At 56.1% G+C, this 17,068-nt stretch overlaps 6 protein-coding genes across 6 annotated transcripts; 1 reads left to right on the top strand and 5 right to left on the bottom strand.

Annotated features, from left to right (window-relative positions):
- Nucleotides 1-813: 813 nt before the first annotated feature.
- BDZ99DRAFT_294280 (glycogen synthase kinase-3 beta) lies at nucleotides 814-2,931 on the bottom strand. The gene is made up of 7 exons (XM_033714124.1): nucleotides 2,734-2,931; nucleotides 2,513-2,685; nucleotides 2,370-2,453; nucleotides 1,955-2,309; nucleotides 1,696-1,889; nucleotides 1,440-1,644; nucleotides 814-1,388 (listed from the first exon to the last, which is right to left on the bottom strand). Exons 1-7 carry the CDS (start codon nucleotides 2,777-2,779, stop codon nucleotides 1,249-1,251), a joined length of 1,197 nt encoding a protein of 398 aa, XP_033578017.1. The 5' UTR covers nucleotides 2,780-2,931; the 3' UTR covers nucleotides 814-1,248.
- A 1,093-nt stretch (nucleotides 2,932-4,024) lies between these two features.
- BDZ99DRAFT_519719 (uncharacterized protein) lies at nucleotides 4,025-4,710 on the top strand (the record flags this gene model as incomplete). The annotated part of the gene is made up of 2 exons (XM_033725441.1): nucleotides 4,025-4,413; nucleotides 4,446-4,710. The coding sequence occupies 2 exons, from the start codon at nucleotides 4,025-4,027 to the stop codon at nucleotides 4,708-4,710; spliced, it is 654 nt and encodes a 217-aa protein (XP_033578016.1).
- A 398-nt stretch (nucleotides 4,711-5,108) lies between these two features.
- On the bottom strand, nucleotides 5,109-8,488 carry BDZ99DRAFT_462327 (uncharacterized protein). The gene has a single exon (XM_033719825.1). It carries the CDS (start codon nucleotides 8,366-8,368, stop codon nucleotides 5,306-5,308), a length of 3,063 nt encoding a protein of 1,020 aa, XP_033578015.1. The 5' UTR covers nucleotides 8,369-8,488; the 3' UTR covers nucleotides 5,109-5,305.
- A 568-nt stretch (nucleotides 8,489-9,056) lies between these two features.
- On the bottom strand, nucleotides 9,057-9,645 carry BDZ99DRAFT_294215 (uncharacterized protein). The gene is made up of 2 exons (XM_033714123.1): nucleotides 9,359-9,645; nucleotides 9,057-9,296 (listed from the first exon to the last, which is right to left on the bottom strand). Exons 1-2 carry the CDS (start codon nucleotides 9,513-9,515, stop codon nucleotides 9,130-9,132), a joined length of 324 nt encoding a protein of 107 aa, XP_033578014.1. The 5' UTR covers nucleotides 9,516-9,645; the 3' UTR covers nucleotides 9,057-9,129.
- On the bottom strand, nucleotides 9,646-11,511 carry BDZ99DRAFT_294214 (serine/threonine-protein kinase hal4). Its single transcript, XM_033714122.1, has 2 exons — nucleotides 9,955-11,511; nucleotides 9,646-9,907 (listed from the first exon to the last, which is right to left on the bottom strand). The coding sequence occupies exons 1-2, from the start codon at nucleotides 11,332-11,334 to the stop codon at nucleotides 9,776-9,778; spliced, it is 1,512 nt and encodes a 503-aa protein (XP_033578013.1). The 5' UTR covers nucleotides 11,335-11,511; the 3' UTR covers nucleotides 9,646-9,775.
- Nucleotides 11,512-16,107: 4,596 nt separating this feature from the next.
- Nucleotides 16,108-17,039, bottom strand: BDZ99DRAFT_475899 (uncharacterized protein; the record flags this gene model as incomplete). The annotated part of the gene is made up of 2 exons (XM_033722024.1): nucleotides 16,108-16,534; nucleotides 16,930-17,039. 2 exons carry the CDS (start codon nucleotides 17,037-17,039, stop codon nucleotides 16,108-16,110), a joined length of 537 nt encoding a protein of 178 aa, XP_033578012.1.
- Between the last annotated feature and the right edge of the window lie 29 nt (nucleotides 17,040-17,068).

Here is a 17,068-nt window from a genome sequence, read left to right as displayed (position 1 = left end):
AAACACGCCTGCATGCACAGCACCATTGAACTAAGAGCCGTAACCCATTCTCCCCGCTTTAGCCCATCCCATTTGCTGTCCCGATATTCCAATCCATCATTCGCACTCCCTACTTCCCCCTCAGGCCGTTACGGTCATCTTGCCCAACTCAAACCAATGGCCTCAGAAAACACGCACAGATAATGAAAAGGGAGCACTGAAAAAGACGCCATCTGCAGATGCATGAAAGAACCCAACGGTTCCTTTCCCCGCACCGCCCCAAAGCCCCCTTTGCAAGAACGGGAGATGGCCAACAGAGGGAAAACTTGGAAAGTATGCAAGATACGGACGGATGGATCGGATGGGAGGCGAGACGGTTCGTTCGATGAGGTATTCCATGCTGGCAGAGAACCGGGAATGGGATGGGATGGGAAGGAGAACAACCACGCCTAGAAGAAGAGAAAATGAAAAGGGGGACCCGGACCAGAAGAAATCTACTTGATCATAAAGAAGACAGCCACCAGGCTAGAAGAAGAGAAGAAAAGCAAGAACAAAGGTTGAGCATAGCCCGCCCTCCTGTGCCTGAATCTCGAGTTCTCCCACTCAGCCCACCAACACGTAGAAACCGTCCTTGTTCTAGCTACACAATCCTAAATACCCGTATTGAAGGCGACCAAAAGTAGCCAGGTCGTCCGGGCCAGGATAGTAGAAGGAGGACGGCAGTTCCTAAAGTGCAGCAGGTTGTGAGAGCCAGAAAAAGACAACACCCGAATGCCAAGCAACGATTATTCGTAACGAACCCGCCATCTCAAAATAGAGAGAAACATTCTCCTAGAATATCCGTGTTCGTTGCCAAATATCAATCGGATTTTGCGACTTCACGACTGCCACTGGCAATTTAGTGTTCTGTCCGTCGTCCAGTCCAGGAATGAAAGGGTAGTGGGAAGGATTATATCTACGCATCTTCGCAGTTGACATCACGGGGGTGAAAGGGGAGAGAACTAAGGGTTCCAGGACAAGACGTGATGAAAAGCCAATTCGACGGGAGTGGCGAGTGAGAATCGTGTCGTTTTGAGCCGTGACAAAATACTGCAGGGAATGGCCCTTTCACGGCAATGTATGCCATCCAACAAATAGACGCCGTAAAGAGTCCCGGGGAAATCGCATCCGTCCGGCAGAGATATTCAGGCTCCAGGGGCGGGGGAAACGCAATGCCACGCCGTTGGAATCAAAAACAAATATCGTGACGCATGCTTTTTGGTCGGACGTTTAGTCCAACCGGGCCATCATTTCATCCTTCATAAGGGGTTTGAAAGAGGGCGACTCGTAATCCAGGCCGCGGGCTGCCAGAGCTGCGCGGACGTGTGGAGGAACCAGCTGTCGATTCAAGTGAGGGGCGATCGATAGCTCTGCAATAAATTAGATGGTCCACTTGTAATTTTAGATACGAGGCAACTTACCGTGCAGTGTGTAATTGAAAAGCTCGGGCAAATCACGCGACGGTCCGTTGGGGTGGCGTGAATCTGGGAGTCTTGTGGCCGGGTCCCTCAACTCATCGAAAAACGGCTGGACCATGGCGTCGATGGCCGAGAGTCGCTGCGTCGGTGTGTACTCCAGCAGCTTTGAGATCAAGTCGATGGCACTGGGGTCGGCCTTGCGGAATACCTTTTGGGTTGTAAGTGACGTGAAGTTTTGAGTGGAGAAAAGCGGGCCTACCTTGCTGAACGGGTGCGGCTTAATCTGCGGGAACTTGTGTTCCATGTAGTTGGGATTCATGGTCCGAATCTGATCCCGCGTGGGAGTCCCGAGGACCTTGATGATTTCGACAAGCTGATCAATGCCAGACTCACCGGGGAACAGAGGTTGTCCGAGCATCAGCTCCGCCATGACACAGCCTGTAGACCAAACATCTGCAAGGTAACAGATTAGCCGAGAATTCCAGAGAAAGGCACAGAACGTGCGAAAAATGACATACCGATCTTTGTGGTGTAGTTTGTGGCCCCGAAAATTAGCTCTGGGGCCCTGTAATATCTCGAGCAGATGTACGAGACATTGGGCTCATTCTCCACCAGGATCTTGGCGCTGCCGAAATCGCACAGCTTCAGCACACCAGTTGCCGGGTCCAGCAGCAAGTTCTGCGGCTTGATATCCCTGTGGCAGATGCCTTGTGAGTGGATGTACGCGAGCGAGCGAAACAGCTGGTAGATGTAGAGCTTGACTTCGAGAATTGGCATTACAGTCTTCAGCTTGTTGAAATATCGGGAGGCGCGGTAGACGGTCTCGGGGACGAATTCCAGCACGAGATTGAGGTAGACTTCGTCCTTCTGTGGCTGCCCAAGTTAGCAGTGCTTGGAATGTACGGGGCGTGACCGGCGGGGCAAGACACATACCCTCTCGCCATTGTTGTAGAAGAAGGCCTTGAGCTCTACGATGTTGGGGTGCCGGACGATGCGCATGATTTGCAGTTCGCGGTTCTAGAAGAGTCAGCACAAGTGGGAGATTCGGGCAGCAGCGCGGGCAAACGCAAACGCACCTTGAAGCGTTTGTCCTGTAGGACTCGCTTGATGGCGGCGTCCTCGCCACTGGGCGACAGCTTGGTCTGGAAGACGACGCCAAAGGAGCCATTGCCCACGATCTTGCACTGTGTGTACGCGAGGTCTTTGTAGTCCCCCGTCAGTCCGTCTTGAACCTTTTCGCGGATAACCTCTGCGGCTTTGTTAGCGGGGGTGCCACACTCGGCTTGGGGCAACTGACCACCCATACGGAGCGACGAGAATGCGGATGGCCGGTTCTGCGACATGATGCCTGCAGCGTGGCTCTCGGGGCGCCCCTAAGCGCGGATTGCTATCGCGAGTACGGCGGGCTGTAGTTGAGGAGCTGGTGCGAGGAGCGCGGAGTCTGGGCGATGAGGTCCGTCGTGGGCGGCTGCAGCAAGGATGCTGGGAGCAGACACGGTAGGGGAGGACGGCGTGGTGAGTCGGGGCGGTGGTCGGGGTGACGAGCTGGCGGGCCGGTCGAGTGACGGGCGTTGAGGCAGAGGTGGCTCGCAGTCGCTAAGAGAGCGGCGAGGAGCTTGGGCGGCGGGGCGGGGTGAGGTCGAGGAGGTTAGGCGTGAGGACGCGGGCAGCGCAGGGCAGGTGTGGGCTGGTGAGGGCGAGTGCAGATGACGAAGGTGATGATGATGCCGGGCTGGAGAAGGGCAGACCCCGCTAATTGCGAAGTGTCCACGCGCGCTCGCAGTGAATTACGGCACGTCTGACCTGGAGGCTCGGGGCACGGGCGCCCGGGGCGTAGGATGCGCGGGCTGGCGGCGGCGGGCGGGCAGCGGCGGAGTGTGCGGTGCAGCCAAAGGACGTGGGCGAGCGAGTTGACGATGCAGGACTGGAGGAGGGTTGGTGTTGAACTCGAGCTGGCCGGGGCGTCAGGTTGTGATGGAGAGCGGTGCTGGCATTGGTGCCGGGCTGCTCCTGCCTCTCCGCTGCCGCCACACGCAGCCCTGGCCCACACTGCTTGTTCACGTGCCCGGCGCCGTGCCCGCTCGCCGTTGTTGAAACGCGCCGCCCTCCAATCCCGCGCCCGCCAGAGTAATGCCTTCGAAATGCCCTGCGAAATGCCTGCAATATGCCTCCGCCAGACGAATTGCGGCCCGCCAGCTGTAGCACAGACACTCGCCGCAGGGCCCGCCGTGCGCCGGAAGACTTCGCTGCCCTCAATCGGGCTCCCCAGGCCGCCGCGATGCTCTCGCGAGAGGCAGAGGCAGCTTGCGGAGCCCATTATCGCATCGTGACAGCTCGCCCGTCGCCGGGGCCATTGACGCCGGCCACGCTGCCACGCTGCCTCGCTGCCTGTTCTGGGCGACGCCAGCTCCCCAAGCGCCCATTGCTTGCCCGTCCACCCAGCGTGCCAGGCCTCAAAGCAGCAAAGACGCACCAGGGCAGGTGATCATTCTCACACGTCCAGCAGAGCCCGCCACGACCCACCCAGAAGCCACGGCAGCCTCGCAGCACGCCCCAACCAGCATGGCGCAGGCAAAAACAGAGCCGCCATGACCTGGCCATCCCAGCGGCCCGGCTACCGTAGCCCGCTTGGCAACAGCGCGCGAAGCACCGAGTCCAATTCGCAAATCGCGTCTACGGTATCATCTGGCTCCCGTCGGGGCGTTCGCGGGCACGTCGCCAGTCATCGTCGTGCAGCCGGGCGTGCCTGGACGAGGCGTGAGGCGAGCTCTCCCCATCATCGCGCTTGTAGGGCGACAGCTGCTTCGGCCCTTGGCCGTATGCGTCGACACCTGCAGCACCCATCGTCCGGGAGCATGCTAGTCACCCAGATGACGACCGCTGACAAGAGCGGCCTCAAGCGCGCTGCTCTCCACCGCAGCAGGACGGGGGACCCGCAACAAGTCGCACCGCACGTGCACTGGACGATCGTCAGTCAGTGAGCGGCCGCAGCAGTCTGGCATGTTTCAGACGCATCAGGCGCAAAACCGCTGAAACCCCGCGAGAATCCGCGCCCTCGTCCCGTTGGCCTGAACCGCTTGGTGGATGGAGAGCCGTTCCCAGCGCGCCGCCAGACGTCAACCTGCAGCGCCCACCCCTCCCGCTGGCCGTCCTCAGCGGAGAGGGGAAAGCAACAGGGGCAGCATGCACGCGGCAGACTCTATTGGCTGCGTTGACGGCCCACCCAGACAGAGACGCAGCCGCCGCCGGCTGGCGAACTCGTCGCTCCAAATAAGTTCTCTCGCGCACCAATCCGAGCCTGCACTGCCGCTGCTTGAAGTGTGCCAAATTCAATATATTGGCCCACGTGACGCGTGCGACCTGGCCTGGGGCGAAAATCTGCTGGCATCGCATCCTGCTCGCCGCCCGGATGGCTTCGGCACCCGATATGCTTTTGGGCCCTACGGCTGGCCTGGTGGCTGTGATGTGGTCGAGTGGCACTGCCTGTGTGCGTCCCAGTGCCACGCTGAGAAATTGAGATGCTTCATCTGGGCCGGGACGCTGCGTTGCGTGTGGTGCCCATCCTGTGCGAGGTTTCGGTGCGTAAAATCGCCGAGAGGACAGGAGGGTTGCGCAGGCAGTGTAGAGTCCAATATTACAGTGCGACTATAGGAGAGCGAGGGCTATGCAGATGGAAGAATATCAAGTCGTGTTCTGCTAATCTTGATGACATATCCTGATATCTTGAGGCTTGACGTTGAGGGCCACGTGATACGCACGTGATGCATTCAAAGATTACTACCTCCCTACGCTCTGCTCCATATCCAATATGACCAAATGCTATCGTAGCCCAGAACTCCAAACACCATGCAATGCGTGCTGTGCATCAATCAAAAGCCCAAAAGATCCTCACCTTCGCCAGGCCCAGAGTCCTCATCATCCTGAGCCCCAACATTACGGTAGTTCTCCTTATCCTCACCGTCATCATCATAGCTCTGACTCCGCCGGAGAGGACTCCGCTTTCGGTCAGAAGCATCGCTCGCTTTGAGCATGCCCACAGCCTTGCCGACGTCCTCCCATGTCGGCTGGCTATCCCTACTGCCCCTTGGCGTCGCAGGACCAGACTGCGTCGCCAGCACAGCCTTCGTCTCCAAGTCCGTGCCATCCACATCCTCCGCTCGCTCGAGCTGCGGGCTCTCGGACGACCCGCGGTCGCTCGCACCACCCCTCTCTCCCGCCGCCCCCTCCAGCGTCGCACTCGACGGCGTGGCGGGCTCAAACTCGAAATGCACAGGGCTGCGTCCGCCATCCGTCTCGCCATCCGAGCTCAAATGACCACCTCTGCGGTCGAATCCAGGATCACTCTGGTGGCCGCTGCCGCTACCGCGCGTGCTACCACTCGTGTCACCGCGCCACATGTTGCGAAACCCGCGTACGCGCCGCCCGGCCTCGGGGCTGCCAGGCGGGGTGTCGAAGATTCGTTTGCCAATGTGCGTGTGGGCGGAGCCCATCATCTGCTGGACGATGGGCGAGTCGAGCTGGGCGCCGATGGTGCCGGAGCGGACGAAGAGGACGAGCCCCAGACAGAGCAGCAGGAGCGTCGACTGCACGACCGCCATGCGCTTCTGGAAGACGAGTTCGTCGGCCAGCAGCGTCAGGCGGGTGCTGATGGCGCCGATCTCGCGCTCGTACTGCTCGCGGTGGCTTTCCAGTTCTAGGATCGTCGACTGCCAGAGCTGGTCGTACTGCATGCGGTAGACCTTGAGCTCGGCGACCACGCTAGCGTTGAGATTCTGCAGGAAATTCTCCGTCTTGCCAAGTTGCCTCTTTTCTACCTTCATGAACGCATCGCGCAGAATGCGAGATTGCTCCTCGATATACTGAAGTGAGAGTGTGCTATTTGACTCGAGTTGCTGCAACCGCTTGTGGATAGACTTGAAGAAGGATTCCTGGGTTGTGGGATTCGAAGGCGGTGGCTGCGTTTGAGATGATGCAGTGCGACTCTGGGTGTGCGAAGACGCCTGATCGCCTGAGCTGGATGCAGTCTTGGCGGAGGAGTTGCTGTCGCTCGATCCGTGTACTGTCTCATTGCCTTGGGATTTGGCAGTGGAGCTTGAGTTGGACGTGGAACTGACAGAACTTGCATTCAGGGATGGACCAGTCGACGCAGGGGTAACTATAGACGAATTTGAAGTCACCTGTTCGCTACCCTTAGCGATTTCGGAAGTTGTTGAAGTAGCTTTTGTTGGAGTGTCAACTGAAGAGGTTTCGGATGACTCAGGCGTCGGCTGCGATTGACTTTCGTTTTTGACACTGATACTCTCGTTGTGACTTGGCGCAGGAGTTTCGGTGTGTTCCGTTGGCGACTTGGTGGTAGCTGATTCACTCGCTACTGTTTCCAAAGGCTGCGTGGACGATTCTTCTGATTGCGAGACCTCCGCACGCTTATCGGGCTCCTGGGGATGCTGTGATTCGTTTTCCTTCGCTGCCTCTGGGATTTCCGGTGTGCCTCGAGCCGCAATCTCATCCGCTACTGGATCAGCAACCGTCACAGGCTCACCAGCCTCCTCAATAGGCTCTGCAAAATCGTCTTCTCCTCTTGCCATCTCTTCTTGATGCCTGAATTCCTCCATCATGGTCGTGCCGTGAACTCTCAACAAGCTGACAGGACAGTAGTACTCATTCCCGTAGTGAGTTAGGAACTCAACTCTCAAGTATCTTGCCCAAACAAGCGGGTTCTCAACCAGGAAAGCTTGTATATCTCGTGAATTTCGGGCTTCGAAAGTGCCCAGCTCTTTCCATCGGTCAAGTTTAACGGGGTACCGGTCGGACACGCTGATACGGAATGTTCGGAACATGGAGGAGAAAAACTCAAAGTTGGCCAGCACTATGGTGTCGATGAGGATGTCGTCACACAATTCGACGATGATGAATTTGTTTTGCGCAGCACATTCGTTAAGCATATAGCTGTCTTTGTTCTCGACCAATACGGATGAAGAACTCTTGCATTGCGAATTTGTTTTGAGGACGGTAGCTGCGCAGTCAAAGGAGGCATAATTGAACCGTTCTTTGCATGTTTTGCCGGCGTCTTTGCTTCGAGCTCGTGAACTTGGAGGGACACCTTCGCCGTTATCAGACGTCTTGGATGGGTCATTCTTGGTCCCTGATGCCCAGCGAGAATCACTGTCTTCATTTTGCCCAGTATTGCCAAAGCCACCAAAGTCCAACTCTATCTCAGTGTCCTCGCCCAAGGAATCCAGAGCGTTGTTTATATTGATTGGCCGTCTTCTGACAGCATTTCCACCAGATGCCCGTCCCTGTCCTACATTCTCAGGCGACTGTCCAGCTCGGGCAAGATTCTGTTTCTTCCATTCTTCAAAGGAAAGGAAGTTGGCGTTATCGAGCGGTGAGTCGGTCTCGGCTTCGGGCTCTGCAGTTGCGGGGGAACTGGACGTAGACGAGGGCTCAGACTCCTGTGGAGCTGGTTCCGATACCGTGGAAGCAGAGCTATCCGATGCAGTATTGGACGACGCGGTTTCGGTTATACCAGATCTACTTGGTGCTTCTTTGGGAGTTTCCACTGCCTCGTTTGCTGCTGCTGGCTCTGTCCCAGCAGAGCTTGCAGGCTCCGAAGCCGCTGCCTCGGCTGCAGCCTTGGTAGATGCCGACCAGCTGGTTTTGAGACATTGTTGCGGAAGCGTGTGCGTGATGTAGTTAATCGTGCGAAACTGGCATGTCAAGATGGAAGGATGCGCGGCTATTGGGAGCGACGCAGACGAGAGGATGGTCGACGAGGACGAGGACGAGGAGGGAGTGGAGCCGGAGGCAGTCGGTGTAGAAGATATGGACGAGTGCTCAGGCGAGGCCGTCTCATTCGTGCCTTGGGCGAGGGTGGAGCTGCAGAGAAGCAGCAGGGCCGTCCAGATGCAGACATATGCGCCAATCGGGGGCATTGCTTGGGCGCATTTCTCAAGCAAGCTCTGTTGATAGGCACGGGAGGATGCGACGCTGTCTTTGTAGAACCATGGGCGGCGCTCAGCAGCTTACCGCTTCGCAGTGTTGAGGCGGTGAGGTGTTGTTCTTCGCAGGTGACAAGCTGTCCGCTTGACAGTCTGTCTTTGCTTTGTTGGGCCCCTCCACTGCACAGACTCGAGGACACGGCAGGGAGATTGGCAACCTCAACGTTTGTATTTTCAGATAGGGGCTATATAGGGCATATAGGGCGCGGACACAGCATGTTCACTCCTCTATCAGACTCCACGGGCCTTGAAAAGGCTCATCGCCCCGTCCAAGTTGAGAGGAAACGGTTGCCAAGCTCAAGATTTAACGCGCGAGGTTTAAATTCTCCACTGGGGCACGGACGTCAAGGACTAATCGTGAATGCACACACAAGGTACACCTTACCAAGGATTCATCTCGTCTATTCAAACCGTTTCTGTACTGTTTCAAGCCATGCAGCTTCAGAACTCTGGAGTATTGAGATCATGTCAGCAGAGGGGCTCTTCTTACACCAGAAGGGTTTGAAGCACGCCACATTATGGCGGAAAACAGGAGCGAAGCAGCGGTGAACCTTTTCATTCGATCAAACGAACGTCGGATGGCCTTTCTATCCCGTTCCGTCTTCCATCCAAATACATAGTACTAATACACAAACCACAACCCCACCGCTACCACCTCATCAGCAAAGGGCAGTAGACCTCACGGCGGCAGCGTTTCAAGCAGGAACACCATGACGTCGTAAAGGCATGTCCATGAGACGGCAGCACATAAGGTGCACCAACGGCATCCCAGTCATACGTGGGATCTGTTTCCCAATAAAGCCCTGACCAGCCAACAAGTAAAAGTGACAGGTACAAACCACAAACCCAAAAACAATAGATGGTGAGCGAGTGAAAAGCTCAAAGATCGCCGCCAAAGACCAGACCCCGCCCGCCCGAATGGATGGTGTATGTTATGTACAAGAGCCACCCGCCTTGTAAGAGTAGTCTTGGAGCCGTCTTGTGGTTCCCGATCTTTCAAAAATCCGCCGTTCCCTATTTCTGCTCTTTGTTGAAGAAGAAGACCCTGTAAACGCCGTGCTAGAAATGTCGCGAACGCCATGCAGGAAGGGTACTAAAGGGAATCGTGCAAGCACCGCATATACGCAGAAATAATGGTGCTTGCTATGCTATCGTGAGCTTGCAAATGCGTATGGATCTCCGAACGCGTCAACGCTGGGGATCGTGAAGGGGAAAAGGTACTGAAGGCTTCCGAAACCCAAGTCGGGAGGAAGCCAAGCAATCAACAGGCCCGGGTGGATCTCAAACTGGCGTCTCGGAGACAGATGCTAGTTGAGGAACCCCTTTGCCCCCCTCCCTATGTCAGAAACCCTCGTTGCCGGCGCGGCAAACTTTTATCTCCTTGACCCATTCTGAGAACAGAACTTGGTGGGCTGTGAGACGACGAGTCGGGTTCGGATCTAGGATCGAGTAGATCACGTTGCGACATTGACGCTGTCGCCACGTTAGCGATGTAATCTCTAGGGAAATGGATGACTTACTCGTCGTAATACTTCGATAGGCCTATATCCGGCCTCTTCTTTCCGGTCTTCGAGGTAGCGGTCGAAGAATTCGTCCTCGCCCTTCTGAGCTAGTCGCCAGAGATGACGACCAGTCCGCATGGCCATGTAGATAATACCACAGGCCCATACGTCTACAGCACGGGGATCAAACTCTTGATCGACGTATTCCTCAGGCGCGATATACGGAGCTGAACCACAAAGGCCGGCAGTCATGTGAGCCTCTTTTTCCCAAGCCATCCGGAAGCATTCGCCATTGCCGAAGTCCGTGATTTTTATAGAGCCATGTGTAGTAAGGAGGAGATTCTCCGGCTTCAGATCTCGGTGAGCGACACCCATCTCGTGCATGTACTCGACTCCACGCATGAGCTGCTTGAAGAAGCAATCAGCCTCGAGAACCTCCAGTTGTCCAGCTGCAAGGACCAAAGTGTACAGATCACCGCCAGAGCAGTACTCCATAACCTCGCAGTACAGCCCCTTGTCGTCCTGGAGGAGGTCGAGGGTATTGATGACGTTGGGGTGGGACATTGACGAGGAGATGCAGAATTCGGACGTAAGACGCTTCTGGTACTTCTTCGTGGACTCTCCGGGTCGCTGCTTGAATTCCTTGACGGCATAGAGCTGCTCGCGCTTGGGATCGTGGGCATCCGGCTTGTGGGCGACTCGGACAATGCCGAAAGCACCACGGCCAACCACCTCCTGGCATTTTCCGTATTTCTGGACAAGAGTTTGTGATGTGTTCCCGGAGGAGGACTTCGACTCGGCCATTTTCTCCTTCTCATTCCGCATCACATCCACCCAGTTCGCCATCAAGCTCAGCGGCTGCTCGTCCGTATGCCCTTCCTTTTTCTTGCCCATCATGAAGTTCTGGAACATGTCGGATAGTTTTTCCTGGCGCTTGCCGACCTTGAGGTGATGCTCGTGGGTCCCATCTTCGTTCACCCAGTAGCGCTTGTACGGAGTAGGTGCCACATCCTTTTTCTTGGACTTGTCAATCGTCGACGCTGTTCTTGTGACCTGTGGCGGGGATGCAGCTCCGTTCGCCGCAGTTCCGTTGGCGACCTTGCCCTCGGGGATAGTATTGCCAGCCAGGTTCACTTTCGAGGCCTCTCTGCTATCCACGTCCTTCTTGAACATGCCGCTGATCCGCGAGGTCATTGTGGGCTTCTTCGGCTTGAGGCCGGCTTCGCCAGTCGCCAGAGCGGCCGCGTTCACGCCATTCGTCCGCGGCGGAGGCAGGGCGAAGTTGCCGTCGGGCTGGGACTGCAGGGACGAGGTGGTCGAGGGGGCGGGCGACGCAACGGGTCGAAAGCTTGCGCTCGGAGGAGGGGTGGCGATGGATTCGGTCGCGCTGGAAGTCATGCTGGCTGTCTTTGCTCGGGACTTGAGGCTCGGAGCGTGGTGAGGCAGCAGCCGGGGCAGTGGAAGAGACGCGGGCTGGGGCAAAGCCCAGAGGTGCTATGAGAATGCGCGCAAAACGGCGTGGCCACAGAAGCTGTGATGCTGGAGGAAGCGGCGGTGACGAGTGTGTGCTGCTGGTGCGGGCGGCGTCAAGGTCTTGCGGATGGCAAAACCTTGGCACCGGAGGGGCAGTGATGAGCGCGAGCAAAAGATCCCAAGTGCTGACAAAAGCCGGACCTTGGGGCCAGCCGAGCAGTGACCTGTGGGCGCGGGTGGCTGTGCTGCGGACTCGGGCTGCTCCGCGCGGCAGATGGGTTAGTGGGCCGGCGATGCGGCGGGGAAGCTGGTGAATTGGAGGTGCGGTGGTGGTGGGCAGATTGCGATGGTGGTGTTGGGATGGTGGAGGGAGGCGCTGCAGCGAGGACAGCGCGGCGAAAGGAAATATGGGCGGCGGCGGGGCGGTGGATGAAAGGCTCGTGTTGCGCGATTTACAGCAGTGTGGGCGACTAAGCTGGCTCGATTGCAGCAGCTCCGTCTTGTTTGGCTCTCTATGTCAGTGGAAGCCAGCGAAATGCCGGGCTACGGGTGTGAGAAAACGCAGCATCGGCGGAATCAAGGCCGCAAGCAGAGCCTGCCAGAGCCTGCCAGTCACAGCCCGCCCTCGCCGACGACACCACATCGGAAAGCATCGCGCACGGGTCTGCAGCCCATCCGCGTCTTCTGCCGCTCGTCTGCACCGAGGGCCCAGGACGAGGCCGCTGGCTGCAAGGAGGGCCCGTTGTCTGCACCCACACGCGGCGTCTACACCGTTGTCTGCAGCAGGAGGCCCCTCGTCGGCTCTTTGTGCGTGCAATCCGTCCCCGGGGCAGCATCGAAGGCCTCGGGGGGCTCACCTCCTCCGTGGGCGGGCGTGGGCGTGGAGCCGGCTCGGCGCTGGCCCCGAGTCGTCCACGGGTCTGGCAGTGCAGGTGGATGTCAAATTCGGGCATGGCAAAAGGCAGAACAAAGAGGCGACGTCGGGGCCCACGTGCTTTTGCACCCTGCGTCGACTGTCTCAGCGACAAGACTCCAAGAACATCGCGGCGAGCTTGTGTGGCCTTGACCGGCATCAGGGTCTCCATATCGAGCGGATCGCAAAGCTTGGTGCCCCGAATCTCTCCATCCTCACGAGACGGTGGGGAAGCATCCTTGGGACCGTGGAATTGACGGGGGTCTGGGCGCAGCTGTGCAGGCCCCGAAGCAATTGGTAATATCATCAGCATCAACCCACCGAGGACTGTAGGACGGCGGCGCCAGCACTGCACAACCGTAGAAACCCGCGCCGCGATGCTCCTGCCACGGCGATTAGACGCGAGGCACGCTAGGAATAGCACCATTCCGCCCGCCGTGCGGCGTTCAGCGTCGGACAGCCTCACTGCCATCCAGGCAGATAGACCGCATACCGCATACAGCTGCATCTTGCCGTTGGAGGAATGAGCTGCATCCTCCCGCCGACGTCCTGCAACTCGAAACACCACTGTCCGTGTCAGCTCACATCCTCCACGGCACCAGCTGCTCCATCGGCCCATGCCACGGCCGTCTGGCCTCACCACGCTGCCTCTGTCCCCGCATTTCGGTCCAAGCCATGACACACTGGCCAGTCCCAATCCTCCTCCACCTGCAGGCGACCTCGTCAGATTCCCAGGGCCTCTGCAAACGCACCCAGCAGCCAGTCAAAAATGCCGCAGTGGACTCAGGTGCTGCAACATGGCAGATCCGAGCATGGCGAAGTGCTGCGACGCATGCACCTTCAACGCTATTTGAACTGCAACCTGCCTGTCCAACGCACGGCCCTCCGAACCGCCCTGCTGGTCTCATCCATCTGCTCGGGTCAGTAGGAGCGAGTGGTTGCCGTACGCGCCGCCTAGTGCCATTGGCCCGCCGTGCATCGTTCCCCGTTGGGTGCCTGTATAGTAACGCCGTGGTGTTGAGCTCCCGTTCGGCCAGCTGAGCGGAGTCCTGCGGCACGGCTCGTCCGATGCAGTAGCACACTTATCAGCCTGTCATCGCTTCCAGTTCAACGACGCAGGTAAGCGGTGCCACATCGAGGGAGAGGTCAAGCGGCTGCCCGATAAGCAGGAGCTGCAATGCTGTATCTGCTTTGTTGCCGCGCTGCATTGCTGATCCTGGCCCGGCGAGCCCCGTGGTGTTGAGCGCGAGAGCCATTGGGCTGGAGTCGCAGAGGGGTTGTCAGAAACGGGTCGATGCTCCACTGCTAAGTGCGTGTGTGAGGCATGCAGGCAGGGCAAATATCGATTGACCGCGGAACAAGCCTGCACTTCGAATATATGCCTCGACAGGGAGATTAGCAGGTACGCAGCTTTGGCTCCATATTCCTCCCGAATCCGTATCGCAGATCGACCTTTGCTCCTCGATCGGCCTATCTCCCCCGCCCCCGGAATGCAGTGCATGCTTCCCCAGCGACCAGGTTGGTGCCAACAGGGCTGTAAAACTTCTTTCCCGATGTCCATATTCTCATCCGATTGCTTCCGACTGTCCTTGCAAAGCAAAAGAAAAGACAGTTTGGGTAGGTCTACTATCAGACCGCTACGTCATATCACATGCTCCAATTCATTTCTTCGCCCGTCACGTTCCAAGTCCAAGTCATTTCTTCGTAATGTCCAGGGATCATCATCCAATTACGCGAAAGGGGCCGAGAACGTATGATTCAGGGCCAAAACGATCATAAGGCTCTCAGGAACTGAATCCCAATTACTACGTCAGAAGGAGCAGCACGTGTACAACCTTAGTATCTCGTGCTCGAAACTAAACACGTCGAAACAACCAATGATCCTCGCAACTCAGGACTCTTAAACCGCTTCTCTCTTGATCTACAGTGCCATCAGTTCGGGATGTCTTATTCCCGCGCGTACCCGCACCTGCACCGAAAGGCTGGGTAGAACTCATCTAGTCATCTGCTCCTGTGACCCAACACCTACACTATCAATTTTAGTTACCCGCTGTATCTGTGGCAACGACCAACATTGCTAGTAGCTACGGGCCACGAGCAGCCTGATGCAATGTCTGAAAATCATTCCAAGGACTCTTCAACTGCCGGTGGCGGACTTTGACTTCGATCGAGATCCACGACTGTACCACTGCGCATATTATCGACCAACTTATCTCCTCCCGTTAGGTTTTATGCCGTATCCCTTGTTTGTAAGCAAAATTATACCTAATTCAGGTTCGGCTTAGCCGCTACTCTAGCAGCACCGCCACAACTCAGTGCGCTTACCCTTAACTCATCTTCCTGTCTAATTGAATTATGTTCTTACTAAAACCTGTAATCAAGTCTATTCGAAAGATACTTTCAGGGTTGAGTTGGCAATGAGGTCCGAAACTAGGCTATCCCCATGAGATGGCCCAGAACCAGGTCGCTTAGGCAAGATGCTATCCTATAGCTCTTGGATTCCTTGCTATGTGACTATTTACATCAAATATCGGTGACTTATTTCTGGGTCGTCTACGTTCAGCATGGTCTGGATTTGTGCCAGCGGCCAGCCGAATCCTGGGCGGCCATTCGCAGTCTGTCAGGCCAGTCGAATTCTTTGCGGCTAGCCAGTCTATAAGGCCAGTCGAATTCCTAGAAAGGTAGCGGCCAGCTGTACTCAAAGAGGTGGCCTTACTGGCCTCTGGGAACTCGGCTAGCCGACCAGAGTCTTCTCCTGGGCAATTAGCCGAATCTTGTCCGTCCGCCGTCTCAACTTGACAAAACTTCTCCTGATTATCGTTCTGGTTGACGCATACTATATCGAACCAGACGAACGAATTGCCCAGGTCGAGCTCGTGGCAGATCCTCGGCCCGTCCATTTTGGATTCACGATATATTACTCTTAGCCGCAAAGAAACACCAAGCTGAGAACTAAGAGCTTGGGGAAAGTACGGACACGCTGGGACGGGGAGTAGTACGAGCTGGGTAATAGTACGGAGTAATAGGCCTGGGAACTAGTACGGACTGCGGAATGGTACGAATTATGGGATGGTATGTGAGTGCTAAGTTGCGGATTGGTACGAGTAAGAGAACGGTATGTGCGCTAGGGAACGGTACAATAGAGCAGTACGAAAATTGCTACTAGGGAATGCTTTGAGCTGCGAAATGGTCCTGCAGCTATCTCCGAGCGTAGGAAGTGGAGCCCGATCGGGTTTCAAAGTCAACAAGCATAGAAATATTTCCGGATGGCTAGAAGGGAGTAAAACACTCATCGGCATGCAGCGATAGCCGCTTGACTGGCTATGCTGTATATCTAGAGTCTTAGATACATCAACGCACTCATTTCCAAATCCCGTTCCTCTACTTCAGCCTCCTTAATACCAAGAAATCTCTGGAATTCCGTCTCCATAGTACCGCGCTCTAACTGATATTCACCGTCAGATGATATGTACACTACGGAATGAACGTCTTTTTGGAGTGCTAGCCAGCACGCCATCAAAAAAACCGTCAACCTGCCAAGCAACAAGACGGCCACGATCCGAGAATATCTCTGCACCGCTGGCCTCAGCGAACTTGTTGTCAAAATCGGTTTCGCAGACATCCTGCCAGTCGCAATAGAATGGGTACAGTGCTGGATATCGCTGCTCAATGTCCTCAGAATCTACGACTGGAGTATCGTTTGGATTCCCAGGCCAGTTCATATCGTACCATAAATATGATGTGTGCCAGTCAGGTAGTACTCGATAGCGCCATCCACGCTCGGGTTACTCATCGATTGGCGAAGTCTGCGTAGATGATCCGGAGTCATGCTTCGTCGTAGAGGACTCTTCAATCGCGTGCTGCTGTGATTCTGAGGATGACTGCTCGTTCGTTGAGTGGGAGCCGGGCTGTTCTGCTGTAGACAGGGAGCTAGGCTCGTCTTCTCGTAATGTCGAGCTCGACTCTTTATCCGCCGAGCAAAATCGAATCCTTAGGGTACGAGTTGCATCATTATCCAGCTCTATCCGAATACCGTACTTAGTTTCCAAAGATATCGCTGGTTCGTCGACCGGGTCGAAAGTTGTCGCTGCATTCTTAGTGCCATTTGAGGAGTTTTTTGGCCTGCGTTCCATTCTTGGAGCGGGCGCGGACTTAGGATCGACTTCTGAGAACGCATCGAGGTTATTGTCGTCGACGGCGGCGGCTTTTGCTCTATGAAGGAGAGGCACAGCATTCACTACCGTGTTTTAGTACGTGATGAGAGCCTGGAGGACCTTCATTATGACTGACACTCTCTGGAGGGTATGAGGATATGAAGGGAAAACATATGATTAAGCTGTTGCTATTCCCGTTTGCTTTCAGGTTGGCGTTCGCATAATGTGGCTCTTTGAGTTGGGGCTAGCGTGATCTAGCCGGATCTAGCCGGATCTAGTCGGATCTAGTCGGATCTAGCCCGATCAAGGCTACTCTCCGTCCACAACTACCTAAAGTAAACGCCCGCCCCCGACAAGTACGATTGTCGACCATCCTGTTGAAAGCCCATGGCGCTGTTTCAATTTCCGAACGCCAATCTTATTCAAAGCTCACGTTTAATCTAGCATGCTTACAGTATGTTCTGATTTCGTACACTTTCGCGCGAGGCTGGAACACCAAGAGACAGCGTAGGCTCCAATCTGAACTGGAACGTATCTCCGGTAAGGTAGAGCGTATTACTCATTATTTCTATAGCCAATTAAGTAGCCGCTG

Source organism: Mytilinidion resinicola, assembly GCF_010093595.1.
Source record: "Mytilinidion resinicola strain CBS 304.34 unplaced genomic scaffold BDZ99scaffold_8, whole genome shotgun sequence".
In the NCBI taxonomy this organism is placed as follows: domain Eukaryota; kingdom Fungi; phylum Ascomycota; class Dothideomycetes; order Mytilinidiales; family Mytilinidiaceae; genus Mytilinidion; species Mytilinidion resinicola.
Note: the sequence above shows the minus strand (reverse complement) of the source record. Positions and strands in the feature narration are given on the sequence as shown.

Bases quoted from the DNA above. Each gene is read 5' to 3' on its own strand.
- BDZ99DRAFT_294280 (XM_033714124.1), bottom strand. From the start codon at position 2,779: ATGTCGCAGAACCGGCCATCCGCATTCTCGTCGCTCCGTATGGGTG. The intron at 2,454-2,512 runs GTGCGTTTGCGT...TGACTCTTCTAG, and splicing joins TACAGGACAAACGCTTCAAG to AACCGCGAACTGCAAATCAT. The intron at 1,645-1,695 runs GTAGGCCCGCTT...ACAACCCAAAAG, and splicing joins AGCCGCACCCGTTCAGCAAG to GTATTCCGCAAGGCCGACCC.
- BDZ99DRAFT_462327 (XM_033719825.1), bottom strand. From the start codon at position 8,368: ATGCCCCCGATTGGCGCATATGTCTGCATCTGGACGGCCCTGCTGCTT.
- BDZ99DRAFT_294215 (XM_033714123.1), bottom strand. From the start codon at position 9,515: ATGGCGTTCGCGACATTTCTAGCACGGCGTTTACAGGGTCTTCTTCTT. The intron at 9,297-9,358 runs ATCCATTCGGGC...TCACTCGCTCAC, and splicing joins TCTTGTACATAACATACACC to CATCTATTGTTTTTGGGTTT.
- BDZ99DRAFT_294214 (XM_033714122.1), bottom strand. From the start codon at position 11,334: ATGACTTCCAGCGCGACCGAATCCATCGCCACCCCTCCTCCGAGCGCA. The intron at 9,908-9,954 runs GTAAGTCATCCA...ACGTGGCGACAG, and splicing joins CTATCGAAGTATTACGACGA to CGTCAATGTCGCAACGTGAT.